The following is a 20,649-nucleotide window of genomic DNA, read 5'->3' on the forward strand; positions in this document are numbered from 1 at the left end:
TTTAGTTTATCCAATTGCATGGTGCCATGCAACCCAAATGGACCATGCCGGGTCGGGTCAAGTACATACCAGAAATAGTTATGGACTTATACACCTTATCCAACAGTCTCCCACTTGGATAAGTCTAATAACTATAACTGCAATACTTCAGGAACCGATCGGCAATCGTAGCTCTTTCAAGGTCTCTCGGAACTGAGAAGATGATGATACGCCATTTAAGATATGTGATCATATAATCATCTGTTCTAGATATCAGCCGGACAAATACATGGAACAATGTCTTACTTATTGTCCAGCAGTTTGTTTCCCGATTTCCGATTTGTTTGACAAAGAACTTAATTGAACACATCAACTTAGTTATGACCGGGCCCGGTACATAGGTCAAAACAAAATCATCGAGGGGCCCAGATATCAGCTTCTAATCCGAGAAGGAACAGATAAACTTCGACTCATATGTTTGTTCTACTACTCATTGAATTATACACAAGAGCACATTTTATAACATCGAGTTACCAATGCGTTTTCGTACAATCAATGCATAGCCAACTCATAAGTAACAAATCATATATCTAGGTTTGAAGACTTATATGATATTACCGTCTCACGATCACTCAAGATAAATTCCATGAAGTGATTCCAGTGAGCATGGGTTGAGTCCAATGCTCAGAACTTATGAGCACTCATGAGTGTTGTAGCCATGTCCAACAACTTAGACCTCTGCAACCAATCATGACAGTCTTGATTCATACCTACTTCCGACATATGACCGACTGTGGAGGTTCGAATAATATGATATACCAAACATAATTATTCTGAAAGTCAAAACATGCAAAAGAAATATAGTAAACGATCGACAAGAGATAGCAACACTTTACTCATAAATAAAACACCTTTTATTCATCATCTAATGTCAATTACACTTTACAAATTTCAAGGTTATCTAACTACTAAATCTAATATCATCCTTCAGCCCTATGCTCCGAGCATGCTGGAGATGCTTAACCCGAGTCAGTCCTTTCGTGAGGGGATCTGCTGGATTCTCATCCGATGATACCCTCTTTGCCACGAGGAGTCCTTCTTCTATTCGATGTCTGATGAAATGGTATTTTCTGTCGATGTGTCTGGATCTCCCGTGATCCCTTGGTTCCTTGGCTAAGGCAACTGCACTTTCACTATCACAGAAAATTTCCATTGGCTCTTTAATAGCTGGTACAACTCCAAGGTCTCCAATGAAGTTCTTCAGCCATATCGCCTCCTTTGCTGCCTCGCTAGCTGCTATATACTCTGATTCGCAAGTTGAATCAGCCACTGTCTCTTGCTTGGAACTCTTCCAAGAAATTGCTCCTCCATTTAAGGTAAAGACCCAGCCTGACTGAGGGCGGAAATTATCCCTATCAGTCTGAAAGCTAGCATCACTATACCCTACAACTCTCAAGTCTTCACTCCCACCGAGGGTAAGGACCCAGTCCTTAGTCCTCCGTAGTTACTTGAGGATATTCTTTACCGCAGTCCAGTGTGCCTTGCCAGGGTTCCCCTGATACATGCTAACCATGCTCAAAGCAAAGGCTACATCAGGTCGAGTACACGTCATAGCATACATGATCGATCCTACAGCCGAAGCATAAGGTATTCGACTCATTTCTGCTATCTCAGCCTCAGTACTAGGGCTTTGTGTCTTACTCAATCTGGCGTTACTCTGGATGGGTAACTCTCCTTTCTTGGAGTCCTGCATGCCGAATCTCTTCAAAACCTTATCCAAGTAAGTACTCTGACTAAGTGCAATTAGTCTTTTACTCCGGTCTCTCAAGATCCTTATCCCTAGAATATAGGCAGCTTCTCCTAGGTCCTTCATAGAGAAACACTTCCCAAGCCAGGACTTAACTTCCTACAGATTTGGGATGTCATTTCCTATGAGTAGTATGTCATCCACATACAATACCAAAAAGCTAACTATACTCCCACTAGCCTTGACATATACACAAGATTCATCTTCACTCCTAGAAAAGCCAAATTCCTTGACTTTCTCATCAAAGCAAAGATTCCATCTGCGAGGTGCTTGCTTTAACCCATAAATGGATTTCCCAAGCTTACACACTTTACTAGGGTACTCTGTATTGACAAAACCCTCTGGCTGACTCATGTAAACATCCTCAGCCAACTTTCCATTAAGGAAAGCGGTTTTGACATCCATTTGCCATATTTCATAGTCATGAAATGCAGCTATGGCTAACAGAACCCTAATAGACTTAATCTTGGCCACTGGAGAAAAGGTCTCATCATAATTAACTCCCGGAGTTTGTGAGAAACCCTTTGCAACCAGTCGTGCCTTATAAGTGTGTACATTACCATCCATGTCGGTCTTCTTCTTGAAGTTCCATTTGCACCCTACAGTCTTACGACCTGGTACATTCTCAACCAAGTTCCAAACTTGATTGTCATACATGGACTGTATCTCGCTGTCCATTGCCTCTTTCCACTTGGCTGACTCAGGGCCTGCCATGGCTTCTGCGTAACTGTTAGGTTCATCCAGACCTATCAGTGTCTCATCACTGATAAGTGTATCACCTTCCGCAGTAATATGGAATCCATAGTAATGCTCAGGTGCATTCCTAACCCTTGTGGAACGCCTCAGAGGTACAGACTTGTCAATTGGCTCAACAGAAGTTTCCTCCTCAAGTTGAGTGCTAGGGTTTGAAGTTCCTTCACCACTTGACTCTTGAATTTCTTCAAGGTCAACTTGCCTCCCACTGTCTCCTTGGCTTATGAACTCTCTCTCTCGAAAGAAAGCCCTCCTAGCTACAAAGACCACATTCTCACTAGGTCTGTAGAAGAGGTAACCAAAGGATTTCTGTGGGTAGCCGATGAAAATACACCTCTCACTTCGAGGTTCGAGCTTATCATGAGTCTCGCGTCTCATGAAACCCTCGCAACCCCAAATCTTAATGTGGTCTAGTTTGGGTACTTTACCAGTCCACATCTCATGAGGAGTTTTGGCAACTTTCTTTGTAGGAACTAGATTAAGGATATGGGCGGCAGTCTCTAAGGCATACCCCCAAAATGAGATTGGTAGCGAAGCTCGACTCATCATGGAACGAACCATATCCAACAAGGTTCGATTACGCCTCTCAGCTACACCATTCAACTGCGGTGTCCTGGGAGGTGTCAATTGTGAGACAATCCCACATTCCCTAAGATAGTCGAGGAACTCTGAACTAAGATACTCACCACCTCGATCGGATCGAAGCATCTTAATGTTCCTGCCCAATTGATTCTTGACTTCCTGTTTAAACTCTTTAAACCTCTCAAAAGTCTCTGACTTATGCTTGATTAAGTAGACATATCCATATCTACTGTAATCATCAGTAAAAGTCAAATAATAACGATTAGCATCCCTTGTGGCATGTTTGAAGGGCCCACACACATCCGTGTTTATAAGATCCAACAAACCTTCACCCCTCTCACAAGAACCTGTGAAGGGTGACTTTGTCATTTTTCCAAGTAAGCATGATTCGCAACTATCATCTGACTTTAGGTAAAATGACTCCAATACTCCATCCTTTTGGAGTTGGCCTATGCGTTTCTTGCTTATATGTCCAAGATGACAATGCCATAATGATGCTTTATCCAAGTTATTATCATTAACAGAATCAGTACACAATACATTATTTCCTAAGTTATCAACCACAGATACAGTTTCATACACACCATCACAAGGTAATGCTTTAAAATAAAGAACATTATTAAAGAAAGCATTAATCGAACCAACTTCATTATCAAATGAAAAGGTGAAACCTTGTTTATACAATGCATGAAAGGAAATAATATTTCTTGCCATTTCTGGCGAATAACAACATTTATTCAAATCTAAACTAAACCCACTACTTAGCGATAAAGTATAAACTCAAATCTTGGTGACAGGTAAAGCTTTCCTATTCCCCATGATTAAGTTTATTCTTCCATGCTCCACATTCTCACTTCTTCTTAGTCCCTGCAAATCAGAACAGATATGAATACCACAACCGGTATCAAGGACCCAAGAGTTAGAATGGGGTGAGTTATTAGATAAGATAGTGTAAATACCTGCATGGTTGGGTTTAACTTTCCCATCCTTCACATCTTGCTGGTACTTTGGGCAGTTCCGCTTCCAATGTGACTTTTCATGGCAATAGAAGCATTCAGCCTCTTTAGGGTCAGAAGAAGGAGTGACAAAACCTTTCTTGGTTCCACTTGAAGAAGAGCCATCAAGGGTCCTAGCCTTGGTACCCTTCGAAGAGCTCTTCCTCTTCTTCCCTCTACCTTTCCCGATTGCCAAAACCGGGGCGGAGTTTGGAGTAGGAGTGTTAACAACCGACTTACCCTTAAGACCTGTTTCTGCGGTCTTGAGGAGTCCCTGAAGTTTGCTGAGTGTGACCTCTTCCTTATTCATGTGATATGTCATGCGGAATTGATCATAGCACGATGGTAAGGAGTGCAAAATGATATCTATTGCAAGCTCCTCAGGGAAGTTCACATTAAGCTTCAGCAACCGATCCACATACCTTTGCATTTTCTGCATGTGGCTCGTGACGGATTCCCCGTCCTTCATCATGGTTGTTATGATAGAGCATATGATTTCATACCTCTCTTGTCGTGCACTTTGATGGTATCTTTCCATCAGATCTTGGTGCATTTCAAAAGGGTAGAAGTCCTCATAGGACTTTTGGAGTTCCGCTGTCATGGTGGCCAACATGATGCATGCCACTTTTGTAGCATCCCTTTCATGTGCCCGGAAGTCAGCGATCTCCTGGGGAGTTGCAGTGGTCTCATCAATCTCCTTAAGCTCCTTGTCAAGGACATATTCTTTGTCCTCGTAGCGGGTAATCATCCTGATGTTTCTGATCCATTCATTGAAGTTGGATCCATCAAAAGTGACTTTCCCACACAAGTTCATAAGGGTAAAGGAGCCATTAGGATTAGAGCCAGAAGCAGCATTGTTTGAAGACATCTGAAAGAAGAGAACAAGATTAGTTTAGATATTAAGAGAGTCCTTAATAAAACACCCAAATATAATATTAAGGCTAGGATCCAATCACAATATATTATAACTTAGAAGAGGTATGCCGTAATCCAAGCTATAACATATTTGAAAGGTAGGTGAATGTCGATTCACCAATTTCCACCATGAAAAACGAAATATAAATATTAGGTTTTTAATTGGTTCTTAGAAATTCCTAAATTCTTTTGAGATTCAATGAACTTTTCAAAGGCCTGTTTCAATCTCGAGTGTGCCCTCCAAGTTTTGTGACTGGGATACCGAGGATCACAAAACGAGGTGTGAAGTAACCATGCAAATCACTTGGTACCCTCAAGGTTTATCACTCAATCGATGTGCCGGTAAACCACACACGCTCCACCGATGCTATGGTAAACCTTAAGTCACCCTTTACCTACCTTGTTAAGTCCAAGTTAGTGTGCCGGTTAACCACACACGCTCCACCAACGACTTAAACAAAGTGTAAAGTGTAATTTCATGGATTAGCACCTTATTCACATTTTCCTAAAGTAACTAAGATTGGGAATTTAATAAAAGCATTTAGTTACTTTATAATATTCATCTACCTTTTAATGAGAATTTATAAGTCCTTGTCTTACCCGTTCGGCTAACGACCCTCCACCGATCAAGGAAGCGGTGGGTGAGAGTGGACACCCATTAAGTTGCCATTTTATAGGCAACAACCTTATACCCCCCTTATAGACCGGCTTCGTGAATGAGGCGTACTAGCGGTAAGACGACTTGACGTTATACATATATATATTAGTAACTTATAATATTATAAAGTATAAGGGTTGAATTTTAACTTTTAAAATTCTAAGGGTTGGAACTAAAGTTTTAATCAAGACTTTACATGTTCCAAAACTTGAGGGCAAGTTTTGTAAACTTCCAAAACTTTTCATTTCTTATAACTTATGAATTAATTGAGTAATAAAAATGAAGACTCTTCATTTTTATAACTCTTGTGTTCTTTTAATGGCTTTAATAAAAGTGAGACTTTTGGTTTTCCATAACTTGAGGACAAGTTATGGACTCCATTAAAACACATTATGATCATGAATTAAACTACCATGAAGGTTACAAACAATTCCTATGATCATCTAATCTTCATAAGTTCAAGAACATGAATATGAACACTTTCAAGAATCAAAAATTACACTTAAAAAAAACTTGTAATTTTAATAATTGCCATTGTAAATGGATTAGCATAAACATTACACCATCTAAAACAATATTTAAAACATCAAAACAGTTTAGGGTAATGTTTTTACTCCATTTCCAGCAACAAATGTGCAAACTTTCATACGAGCAGAAAACAGAAAAACGATTTTTTTTTCAAGCTGTTTGCACACACAAAAAAAACAACAAACGAACCTGACTCTGATACCACTGATGGGTTTTGAGCATTCTAACACTTCCTAAGTGTACATGCAACCCTAATAACCTTGGATCTATGTTTGTCTAATTATCATGCAAAGTTGAATTCCAAGGTTATATTCCTATCTAGCATACATGGGGAACAAATTTTAACTTGCATGAAAGATAGAATAACTTACCTTGTTGTTGCTTATGATCCTTGAAACCTTGTGAGCCTAGCACCCCAAGTGTGATGCCTCAAATGCTTCACACAACACCAAATGCTTTTGGAATGACTTTAGAGAGAATACACACTTCTAAAATCGGCCTAGCCCTCTTGTTTCTTATGTGTGTCCAATTTTGGTGGAGAATGGGTTTCTTATATAGTGTTGACACATCTAGGGTTACACCATGTAAACCCTAATATGTCATGACTCTTCATTTCCATGACCCATGGGTTTGTAACTCCCATGGAGCATCCATGGAGCATCCTATGGGTGGAACCCAACTTGATAATCCATGGAGCCTCTTAGCCCACTATATAAGATATGGAAGATTTACATAATCTACCCATATATTTAATTAGTTATCTTTTGATCACTTAATTAATTCTAAATTAATTCTTGATCAAACTAATTAAATAATATTATTAATATATTAGAACTTATAATATATTAATAAACCATAAGTGTTATTTCTCTCATTTTAGTTTATCCAATTGCATGGTGCCATGCAACCCAAATGGACCATGCCGGGTCGGGTCAAGTACATACCAGAAATAGTTATGGACTTATAGACATTATCCAACACATACAACCTTCTCGAAGATATTTTTCCAGCTTTAATAACCGACCCAATCCTACAATTGCGCAACCGACTGAACCCAAACTTTTGAATGCCATCAAAGCCAAGGTCATAATGAATCGTTTCCACCCTACCACCCTCAAATGATATTCATCATGAGCAATGCACACTCCTCTTCACTCTATTTCGTTGTCCAAGAAGGGACAATCGGCTGCAACGAGATCTTGTCTAGAAGCCTCTAACGCAAGCACTACGTGCACAACCCCGAGAGCTGGAATTTATGACGACTCACCCTGCACCCTATTAAGATCAATCTCTCAATCATCATTATCATAAAATATTTCAACAGTCTCAAATACCAAAAATCCAATGAACTTACACTGTAACTTCCCTCGGCTCATTGCACAGATCCCATCAAAATCAATCTGGCTGTTGATCATCCGAGCAGAATGCTTAGTCCTCCTTCGCTCAGGGCTGACTCCCTCAATGACTGACATTCTCCCCACTACAACCTAAAAACCGGTTCGTCCAGATATTCTCTAAACACACCTATCTGTATACAAAATGACATATGGCCATTTCTGAATAATAACAAACAATCGTAAAGAAATCCCAAACCCTAAATGGGTATGTTAGAAACCTTCCCAACATTATAGCTTCCAAACCATAACGAATGGTCCTCCTACTTTATGATTCACAAAGTACCCTGTAAGCCGAATCCTTGACCCATCACAGCCTATAAATGCTAGCATAATAGTTCTAACAAGCTACTACACGAATGACTATCAATTTCAAATTAAACCAAGCATCAAAATGTCACACATGTGATTTCTTGCGTTTCAACCTTGACCTCCTATCGGACCGTGGGCATCTGGGCATGCACTCCCTCTGCTACCAATGTAGGACAGTCGGGTTTGAGATGACCTAGCTGGTGACAGTGAAAACACATCTGATCCTTCTTGCATTCGCGAAGGACATGCCCTCTCTCTCCACACTTATTGCATTTGAACTTGTGACAAGAAAACCCGTGGGTTCTCCCACACTTCCTGCAGATATCAAATCTCCTTTGACTTCCAGTACCCATGTTAGCAACCTCGAACACTTCGTCTATCGCTAAATAAGACATCCTTCTCTTTCCGAGTCACCTTCCCACATCAAGATCTCCCCCAGTAGTCATCTCAGTAGTCCCTCTCACAGGTTGCAAAGCTGCAGTTTGCTCGTCGAACTTGGCAATTAGTCTGCCAGCGATCCGATCCACGATACCCGAGAATTCATCCTGCAATATCTGTGAAACCTCAATGGTAATCATCTCCCGTATCTGATCAACAATCAATCCTAATCTATCCTGGCCACTAGCTCTAGATCCTGAACTAGATCCTATTGTGAACTCCATACCAAAAACGAACAAAAATGCATCAGAAATGCCACAATACCCATTGCTACAACCACATGATGAGACTACCCCTCGGGTTTGTGACTTCCTTGCTATGCGTACAAGTCATGTGCTTTGAGTAGTACGGGCCCATACTACCTTCCTTGCATACTTGTATCTGTCTCAAGGATCATTGCAACCACCTAAAACAAATACAACAACTAGGATATACATACATCCTATACTCACTCTCTCGAGAGCAACTAATCATTTCAAAACTGGCCTGCTACATCTATACTCACTCATAATGATACTCCCAAAAGTTGCTAAAAAGCACATCATGAGTACTACATACTTCCTAGGCTATCCTAGGATCCACACCCCACCCTGCCATCAACTACAGAACGACCCACATTGGTGCCAATTAACTACTTCATGAATACAATCACATGCAACATAACTTAAATAACCTTGGATTAAAAGATTCAACCCTACAGGACTTAGACAAGAGCTGCGCAATAGGACCAAATCCTTCACTCTGAAGTTATTTAACCCATGTAGTATGTGACTTAACGAATTCAATTAATAACTAATTCACACCCGAAAGAGTCCTACAAACAATAAGCAAGAAAACTCTATAGGAATAAGGCATCATTTTAATATATCATGTGTTTAAAAATAAAAAGTAGTCTAAGATATGTATTTAGAAATAGGATGATGGGCTCTAACAAATCCATTGTTATTGAACACACATTGATTAATTAAGACATATGATGCATATGATTGTTATTATTAAGCATGTCCTCAAAATCAGAAAACATATCCATCAATAACACATTCTCAAAATTAGTAACATTGAATGAGGAGCATATAAAAGGGAAAAACACATGAAAATACTTTACATTAGTGGTGTGTCTTTTTGAATTCAGAAATTGATGGTAGTGGTCAATATGGTGGCCTTCGAACCATTGCTGACAACAAGATTGTTCGTCTCGGTGTTGGGGTTCAACTTTATTTCTGACATTGAGAGGAACAGTATGAATGTGATCAATCATGGCAGTAAAATAATTACAGAGGAAAAAGAGAAAACTAGGGATATAGATCAAGTTGTGAAGAAGAAGAAGAAGAAGACGAAGAAGAAGAAGAAAAGGAAAAAGAACAATAATATTAACGAAAAAATGAAGATATTGAAAAATTAAAAAATGAAGATGAGAATGTTTATGATGATATCGTCGATTCTCTTGAAGAGGATGTGAAACTCACTGGAGATACTGAAAAATTAACAAATAAAAGAAAGGTTCAATAGTCTTTATGGCGCTTTTACCCCTTATGTAAAGCACCAATGACTTCAGTCTTCTGACCCTGCAACTTCAAGAAAGTGAAAACAAGAAAATGGAAGTACTCACAATCTAATGCCTGGGCAATTTAAGACTTGTGCCTTTAAAATTCCGAGAGATGGTGATTGGAGAACGGATTATGAGTCCCTGATCTTTAGGTTGAATAACAGGTTAAAGAAGAAATATAGTAATGCCACAAAAATTACTTGCCTGGATACCTCCTCATCTAAAGAGACAAATGAAGTTCGGAACACTATCATTATAGGGAATACTATTGGATTCAACATGGATGGTAATGAGCAGAGGATCAGTGAAAGTATTTCAGCTATCGTAGGTAAAAAAAACCTCAATGTTAAGAACTCTGTCGATCAATAATAATGGGTTGGTGAAGGACTACAAAAGGACCTGGATAAAGGATATGGTTTCTCGAAACAGGGTCACATTTTTTGTATATTCAAGATTCTAGGGTGGATGTGGTAAGAGAAGGTCTTATTCGGAGTGCTTAGGGTATCCGTCCTTGTAATTATGCTATTACTGATCCGATTGGGAGATCGGGTGGTCTCGTGTACATTTGGGACCCCAGATTGTTGGATGTGGATTTAGTCATCAATAAGAAAACTTAATTTCTGTGAGTCGTATATGGAAACCTCATGATGTCAAATGTGGCCTTTTTAAATGTATATGCTCCTCAAGACCATCAAAGTAAGGCTTATTTGTGGAAGGAGATTGCTAACATGATTGAGAATGATAATGACATATATTGGCTTTATTGTGGTGACTTCAACGAGGTTAGAACTTTTGATGAGAGAATGGGGTCAATTTTCAATAAAAAAGGTGCAATGTTATTCAATAATTTAATTAACTTGATGAGTTTGTTGGATATCAAAATTAGTGGCAGAAGATTTACATGGATGAAAAAGGATGGGTCTAAACTCAACAAATTAGACATGTTCTTAATATTTAATAGGATTTGATGTTATGTTGCCTAACTCAAGTGTTATCTCTTTACCCAAGCTTCACTTTGATCATTGCCCTTTGCTTCTTGATACCAACTAGCAAGACTTTGGCCCTTCCCCATTTAGATTCTTCAACTCATGGTTATTAGATGCAGAGTTGGAGAATATCGTTTGTAGAGTGTGGGCTCAAAATGGTCATGGTCATAATGTTTTTCTAATATTGATACGAAAGCTGAGATTAGTCAAGGTTGAATTAAATAAGTAGAGGGCTGAAAAAAGAGAGAAAAATGAAATTGATGTTGATCTTCTCAAAAAACGCGATGTGGCTATTGATATACTGATTGAAGCAGGGATTGTTGATGATAATGCCATAAATGAGTGTGCGGATATTATTGCTAAAATATAAGAGATTGAAACTTTACAAATTCTCGATCTTAAACAAAAATCAAGATGCAAGTGGTTAATTAATGATGAAGAAAACTCAAGTTTCTTTCTTGGCATTATCAATGCTAAACTTAAGGGGTCTCGTATAAATGGGTTGAAGATTAATGGTACTTGGGTTACTAACCCGAACTTGATAAAAAATGAAAATTTTGATTCATCAAGAAAAGGTTTAAAGATTCGATTCATAACATGCCTATGTTTCATAGCAACAAATTTAGTAGATTATCTGGTGACCATGATGATTTTTTTGTCTGTCCGTTTTCAATGTTAGAGGTCAAAGTTGTGGTTTGGAGTTGTAGTAATGAAAAAGTCTCGGGTTCCAATGGATTCACTTTTGCATTAAAAAAAAGTTTAAAGAGTCGATTCATAACATGCCTATGTTTCATAGCAACAAATTTAGTAGATTATCTGGCGACCATGATGATTTTTTTGTCTGTCTGTTTTCAATGTTAGAGGTCAAAGTTGTGGTTTGGAGTTGTAGTAATGAAAAAGCCTCGGGTCCCAATGGATTCACTTTTTCATTAAAAAAAGATCTGGAATATTATTGGTCTAGACAATTTTCAAGCCATGAAATATTTTGAGGAACATGCGATTATCAGTCATAGAAGCAATGCCTCTTTCATTACATTGGTGTTGAAAGTTAAAGACCCCCATAGTATTAGTGATTATAGGCCGATAAACCTCGTCAGTTCTATTTATATAAATTGTTTCTAAAGTTCTTGATGACCGACTTAAGAATGTTATCTGCCTAGTCATTAGCAAAGAGCAATTAGCTTATGTTCAATATAGGAATATTCTTGATGGTTCACTTGTTGTTATTGAAATCATCACTTGGGCTAGGAAGAGGAAAAAAATGTTCATCTTCAAAGTCGATTTTAATAAGGCTTTTGACAGCATTATTTGGGAGTTTTTAGACAACATTCTTCATCTCATGGGGTTTAATAATGGGTGGATTAAATGGATATTTTCTTGTTTAAGCTCGGCTAAAGTTTATATCCTTGTTAATGGCAATCCTACTAAGGAGTTCAAGCTTCAAAGTGGAGTTAAACAAAGAGATCCCCTCTCCTCTTTCCTATTTATCATTTCTGCCGAAGCTTTAAAGATTGATATATTAGAGACCATGGAAAAAGGAACATATATATATATATATATATATATATATATATATATATATATATATATATATATATATATATATATATATATATATATATAAGGGGTAACTGTTCTAGACAGTGGACCCACCATCTCTATTTCAGTACATGGATGATGCTATTTTGATGGGAGAGTAGTCAAAGGAGAATGCTTCAATCTTTAGAGGATTCTCAAGTGTTTTTATCTTGCCTCTGGCCTCAAAGTTAATCTTTCAAAAAACAAGGTTTATTGAATTCGTGTTAGTAACACTCAAATTGGTGAATTGGTTAAATTGTAGTGTTAGCGAGTTTTCTTTCATCTACCTTGGTACTCCGGTTAGATCTAGTATGAGCCGAAAATCAAATTGGTTGTCCTTTATCGATAAATTTAACAATGAGCTCTCAATCTGGAAAGATCGAAATCTTTACTTTGGGGGTAGGCTTATTCTTTACAAGATGGTTCTCGGTACCATCTGTGCATACTTGTTCTCGCTTTTTAAAGCCCCATGTAGTGTTATTAACCGTCTTTAGAGTATTAGGTGTAGGTTTTTTTTGGGTGGTTCTTCGGATAAAAATAAAATTCCTTGGGTTGCCTTGAAGAAAGTTCTTAACTCGAGGGATAATGGAGGCTTAGGTATTGGTAGTCTCAGAGCTTTTAAATATGCCTTTACAACTAAGTGGTGCTGGCGGTTTAAAATTGATAGTAGAGGAATATGGTGTGATGTCATTATGTCATTACATGGGCCTGATGGTGGGATTGGGAGCACCAGGGCTGTTGCTAGAAGAGGAGGGACTCGGGATGTCATTAGCCATCTTCACTTATACTATCCGTAATCAGATCAACCTTAACGGTTTATTAGTTTTTCAGGATAACATTTAGAAGTGGATTGAAGACAAATAAGGATGTTTTACTGTGACGTCATGTAGGAAAATTATTCATGAACATCTTTTGGTATGCCTTCAAGACAATACTCTTTGGAACATAATCTTGTCTAGTAGAGTTAATATATTTTTGTGGAGATTTATTCTTGAAAGACTGTATACTTGTAGTAATCTTATTGGGGTATCTATCGGTTCCCATTTATGTCCCTTTTGCAACATTTTGTTAGAGACAGGGTCCCATCACTTTCTGAATTGTTTAGTCGTTTGGGAGGTGTGTGCTGCCATCAACTACTGGTGGAATCAGGTTCAATCAAGTGAATCCAAATTGATTTCGGTTTTCAAAACATAGATCCAAATAGTTCAAAACAAATTCAATTCCGATCTGATCCAATTAAATTACAATTCGGTTGGATCGGTTTTATAATTTGGTTTTTAAAAATCAAAATATTTTTGAAAACCACATATAATTAGAATACTACCCAACTTTATAAAAGAAAAAAAAACAAATAACTTATTTTTGGTTTAAAATTTATAAACAACTACTAAAAAATATATTATAGAGAAAAATACATATTAATGTTTTATATTAGAAGAAAATTTTTAATTTTTTTTAAAATAATAAAATAATAAATAATTATACATATATATTAAAAATAAGAAATAATAAATTGTTATTCGGTTTTTTTGAATTATTCGGTTCGTATTTTATAAACCAAAACGAATATGAAATCCAATGTAATAATTCCGAACAAATAGTCAAATCCAAATTATTCAATTGAACAGTTCAATTTTATCTAAATAATAAAGAGTCCTGGTCGCGTTAATGACCATATTTCTTGTAATCTTAATTATTATTATTATTATTACTATTATTTTGATTTGATATTTAATATCTTCGGACCTTTACCATACATATATGACTTGAAAGAAATACAATTAAATTCTGTTTTTTTTTTTTTGGTATGTGGAGAGAGTATTATATTTCAAGAGCTTGAAATACACGAGGGAACCATAAGGGACTCTAGGATGAAGACATGAAGGTTTTATTTAAAGAAATTAATAGTAGTATGTAAGAGGACAAATGACTGTTTACAAACTCTCACCTATAATACATCAATCACCTTGCGCAGTAAAAACCAAGTGCGAGCAACTTCACCTCTCTCTCTCTCTCTCTCTCTCTCTCTCTCTCTCTCTCTCTCTCTCTCTCTCTCTCTCTCTCTCTCTCTCATATCCTAACTATGCGTATATGTATGACTATCCCTTTAAACACAAAGTATAATTGACCACTGTCTTTTGCATATCGTTCTCTGAACCTCAGATAAGTTTGAAAATTGGAAAGTTATAAAAAGAGATCGATGGAGCAATACTCACAGTATTTGATGTGGGTTAAGAGCAAGAACAGCATCCTCAAAAACTCATGGGAAGAACAGGCTTTCGCTGAGGATGCACGAGGTCCCTTAGGTGGGTTCATTTGGCCTCCCAGGTCATATTCCTGTAACTTCTGCCGAAGAGAGTTCAGGTCAGCTCAAGCCCTAGGTGGTCACATGAATGTTCACAGGAGAGAAAGAGCTAAGCTTAAGCAATCTGTCAATGGTACACAACAAAACCCTAAATCTTTATTGGAGTCTGCAAACCCTATTTCCTTCCTCTCACCCGATTCTCCTTTTAGAGTTTCCTCAATACCTATATTAGGTCAAGAAAGTACCACTCCTGGTAGTAATTCAGATATAAAGAGTTGTGTTTGCGATGAAGCATTCGTACTCGGACCGGTTGAAACAAATTTGTCACTAGGGTTTGATGGGTGTGATGTTGAAGAAGTTATGAATTGCAAGAGGCAGAAGACGGTAGTTTGGCCGCTTTTCATGCGTTCAATGGAAGATCACGTGGATCTGGAGCTGAGGTTAGCTAGGTGATCAATATAGCGACAAGGTAAGTAAATCAATTAATCCACGCATGCTTGATTAGACGACAAGTTAACGAAGCAAAATTCGTCAATCCAGAACCTTTTGTTGTTTCTTATGGTAACGAAACCTCTTGTCAATTACTTTGATTATTAGAATGAAGAAGCTAATGAAACGCGCTGTATTCTTCAAACATCATCTTAATTCTTTAATTAAGGTCTTTCTAACCTATGTATTTCAAATTAACTCAAGACAACTTTTTCATGAGTACTCGATGAATTCATCAATCTTAATTAAGTTTCATTATTATTTGTATGCCGAAACAAACGGGTTTCATGTTTATCTCCAATACTTTTGACACTTATGATGAAGCTAGAAACGTCATACATATATACATGCATGTGCGATTGCAATACCATCCATTCATGTTCTTAATTCACATGTTTATCGACTCATATATACCTTTATGATCCAATCAAGATTGAAAGCATCCTTACAACGTAAAAGTATTTTGTCCTTGTATAAAACTGTCACCAGACATTTAAATTGTATATTACTAATTTGGGTCATGCAAAAATATACACTACAGACCTTCAAACAAGATTATGATCCCAATAATAGTTATTTGTCTATTATTAATTAATCGCTAGAAATTATTTGTAACATTGATTTTGCTTTAGTTAAGTTTAATTAGATTTACTTTAATCACTAAGAAATAGTTTATGTATTCAATTATTCCTCATATAATCTTCTTAAATTAAATGTCAAATCAAACATTAGATTTTAAAGAAAAAATTAATTGTATAAATGGTAGGCTTATGTACCTGTGTAATTATCTACAACTTTCATTAGATGCCTGACTGATCATAAAGCTACGATTTAGACCATGATTATAATACCAAAAATATATAAGATATTTACTATAAGCTTATCTCGCAATATAAATGGTAGTCTAAATAGGTTGAGCTCCGGCCGACATATCTCGTGATCTGCATAGGGTTTCCGAATCGTTATTTTAAAAATATATATTGAGTATTTCTCTATTATGAACGATTCATGGTCGTTTGTAGGTACATTTTATATATATTCATTATTAAAACTGAATCTTTATTTGAAAATTTGACATTCAGAATAGATGTTATTGTCTTTTTCATATATATATATTTTTGAAATCCTATTAAACAAAAATCTACCCAATAAAATGATTCATTTTAATTATAAAATTAGACATGTTGATCAAAAGTCAAGTAACATTAATTGCTCAAAAAATTAAAAATATTTCATAATAATAGGAAAACATAAGATAGTTAAATATTAATCACTAGCTAGATGACATTGATTATCAAGTTCTGATGAAGCACATGCTTTTTTTGAGACTTACGCAACCACCTCTACCCGATCTACCTTGAGTACATACGAAGGTGTATCATTTTGCAAAGTGCCTGCCATTTGCCACCATATAGTTTTCACTGGAATGCAAGATTTGTAATCATAGAAGATCGATCGAGTGCAACTTTAGCGTATTTCATATGTCATTCTCTGAAATTCCCCTCATCAGGATAACTTTGTTTTGTATCTTATTATCGTTGTTGTGGTGTTGCTCTATATGGGTTTACGTTATTAAACAATGTTGTGATATCACTACAAGAAACGTGAATATTAGCGGCGATAAGTGCAAATTTAGGCGTATTTCATATGTCATTCTCTGAAATTCCCCTCGAAAAGTGTCGCCGCTAAAAGCCTGATACGTCACAGCTAATGTCTTTAGCGGCGACGTGTTACCGCGCGCTAATAGGTCACCGATGTTGTCTCGCTGCAAATGCTTCATATGTCGCCGCAAATACGTTGTTGTCGCTAATGTCCGCCATCGCCGTTAAAACCCAGTCGTCACTAATACACTTCCGTCGTCACTAAAGACATTCACTACAAGAAATGTTAGCAATAGCGGCGACTCCTTTAGCGGCGACGCCAAGCAATAGCGGCGACATGTAATTGACGCGTTACATGTCGCCGCTATTGCTTGGCGTCGCCGCTAAAGGAGTCCCCGCTATTGATGACACAGTGGCGATCCGCGTGAAACAATCCCTGTCCGTTCGATTTGTATTCAATCCGACGGTCGTGAATTCCAAAAAAACGCGCTGCCTTTTCTCTCCAGGTGTGTCGCCGGTAAAACCCCTTTGTCGCCGCTAAAACCCTCGTGTCGCCGCTATTGCCCGTCGCCGCTATTGCTCGTCGCCGCTATTGAGTTGCGTCAGATAACCCCCCCAGTTGACCCTTCTTTCCTTCTATCGTTGTATCTCTCAAAGAACTCCGACTACCTTCACCATCTGCACCCCATTACGATTCCGACCACCGGGAGCCACTTTACCGGCGACGGGCCTTGTTTACCGGCGACCCACCCTCATTATCGGCGGCTATCGAGTTTATTGAGGGCAATTCCGACTACAGCAACATTTCAGTGAAATTGAGCAATCAAAGGTCGAATTTATTTCCCTAATTTCTATTCTTATTGTGTTTTGATGTTAGTTTTATCATTCAAACCTGATTGTATCATTCATTTCTATGTTTTGTAAGATTTTTTTAGTTAGTGATTTTGAGTGTCCACCAAGCCTCTTGTTTGGCTGTAAATTGTTGATTTTTGAGTGATTATGTATGTTTTATCATATTTTATGCAACCTATTGTATAATTGATTTGTGTTTATGCTCATTGTGGTGTATTGGCATGAAAATGGAATTAAACATGGTTTGTGTGATTTTGTATTTAGGTGTATATTTTTCTATGAAATTGGTATTGGATGTCTAAAATTTTAATTTGTGCATGGAAATGTATTTAGATGAATTTGTATGATTTTGTATTTAGAAGTATATTTTGGTTAATTATATTTGTAGCATGAAGAAAATGATTTTGTATTTAGAAGTATATTTTGGTTAATTATATAAGAAAAACACCAATACCGGCGACGTCTTTAGTGGCGACAATAGCTTATTAGCGGCGACAGATCTTTAGCGACGACAACACGCATTAGCGACGACATTTTGATTAATAGCGACAAAGCATTAGCGTCGACTTTTTAGCGACGACATGTCGCCGTGAATAATATTAGCGGCGACAAACCCCACTTTGCGACGACGCCTGTCGCTGGTAATACTCCAATTTATTGTAGTGATTGCGGCTAATTGTATTTTTATTTTTTTTAATATTTAACATTCAAATTAAAAAATACAATAGGAAACATTATTTTGCAGAATATATGTGATTTTACGGTATATTTTGGATTTTTAATCTTTCTTTAGTTTGTTCTTATATATAATGTAGGGCAATATATATATATATATATATATATATATATATATATATATATATATATATATATATATATATATATATATATATATATATATATATATATGAACCATCCGAAACACATTGAAGAAAGGTCAATTGAACAAAATTTCATTATGTTATTTTGGGGTTCAATCATGCACACAAACACAAATGAATACCTATATTTCACTTTTTAATAGCAATATACTTATTCCTTTCATAGTTTTATATAAACATGTCGATTTTTATTTAGTTAATATATGTATTCAAAATTAAATAATATATTTGATTTCTTTCAATTTGTTATAGCTATTTAAGTATGATTTATTTTCTTCAAATTTAACATCGTTATCTTGTAATATGTCACTACTAAAAAAAAAAAAAAATAATAATAACTTGTGTGACATACATTGTCTATCATTAAAATGTATAATTTATAAAAATGTTTGTCTTCTGTCATAAATGAAAGAGGTTATGCATTTGTTTGTCGAAAACTTATGACATAATTTTATGACACAATTTGTATGTAATGATTATACAATTTTTAAAATATTATATTATTTAGATTCACTAATGATCAAGTTAAATCACATTTAATGTTTCATGATCAAGGTCTAAATAATGTAAAGTGTGACTTGGCGTCAATATCAAGCCTAAAGCTTTTTTGAGTCTTGACGAGTCACGTCGTATGTAAGGCGTGACTTAAGACGGCAATTTTGTATATAATTAATATTTGTATATGTATTTTCAATTATTATTCAATTTTATACACATATGACATATATGAGTTAAAACGACGTTTTGATTAGGGATGAGCGTGGGACGGAACCGGTACCGACCCGTACCGTTCCCGAATTCCCCAAAAACCAAATTTTATCGAAAGTCAATCTCGAGTACCGAACTGAATTACAATCATCGGTATCGGTACCGGGAATGGTACCGGTTTTCGGTACTAGTACTGGTACCGGTGGTACCGAATCCCAAATTTCTTGTATTTGGATTACCGAGTACCGTCCCATATTTTCAAATTCGGTACGGTTCGGTACCGGTTCCGATACGGTACCGTTACGGGATCGGGACTTGGGCCAAACTGTTCATCCCTAGTTTTGATAAAGCTTGGAGGTAGGTACAAGCTTGGAGGTAGGTACAAGATTGGAGTCATGATATATATATATATATATATATATATATATATATATATATATATATATATATATATATATATATATATATATATATATATGACATATGCAAAAAAAAAAAAACAAAAAAAAAAACAAAATAATTCATTGAACATAATATAATACAACAAATACAAAGAATTGTTTCAATGTTAAATAAATGTATATGCAAAAAGAAGATGATCGCCTTGTTCACGCCTATTACATAGGACCAGGTGCAAATTGTATGAAATAATGAATCATTATTTCACCATTTCCGAAACAATAAAATTCGAAGAAAGAATAATCCTTAAAACTAGAATTTAGTTAGAGTACTTCCGGAATTCAAGAAGTAATGGAGTTGAATGATTTGGATTTAAGATTAGAAGAAAATTAACATTATGGGCTTTTATCCATTGAAAACGACGTCTGGTGACACAACAACTAGATCCTTGTTTTTAATATTCCAAAGATAACATATCCTGCATATAAGTAAAGCTCAACTTCACTGAAAAATTGACATGAATACAGAATGAGAAGCTTTGACTTTATAAATTAATAAATCACATTGGTACCAATGTACACTTGTGTTAACCATATAGTACAAGTAGTTATCAACAAGATCGCAATAATGAAATAAAATACAATGATCTAAGTCGGGCATCACAACCTCTCTTCTACTATCTCTCACTTTTTTAATGAGTTCACCTAAAAGGCATACAACAAGAGAAAGAATAAGCTACAAAGAAGTTAGTGAGTAATCCCTGTTAATAATTCACATCATAATTATAATATTGATTATATGAAAAATATATATTACAAACTAATTTAAAATCTTTAATTGTCTTTCACATAATTCAATATACATACTCATGTAGTCTATAAGAACATAAATACATCTATCAACATGTGTGTAAGTACTCCGGATACATTTATCAACTAAAGTT

General features: G+C 36.3%; 1 protein-coding gene across 1 annotated transcript; it reads left to right on the plus strand.

Annotated features, from left to right (window-relative positions):
- Positions 1 to 14,671: 14,671 nt before the first annotated feature.
- LOC145139809 (putative transcriptional regulator RABBIT EARS) lies at positions 14,672 to 15,229 on the plus strand. Its single transcript, XM_079073507.1, has one exon. It carries the CDS (start codon positions 14,672 to 14,674, stop codon positions 15,227 to 15,229), a length of 558 nt encoding a protein of 185 aa, XP_078929633.1.
- The last annotated feature ends 5,420 nt before the right edge of the window (positions 15,230 to 20,649 follow it).

This window comes from Lactuca virosa, chromosome 9 (assembly GCF_052849685.1).
Source record: "Lactuca virosa cultivar CGN04683 chromosome 9, Lactuca_virosa_CGN04683_v6, whole genome shotgun sequence".
In the NCBI taxonomy this organism is placed as follows: domain Eukaryota; kingdom Viridiplantae; phylum Streptophyta; class Magnoliopsida; order Asterales; family Asteraceae; genus Lactuca; species Lactuca virosa.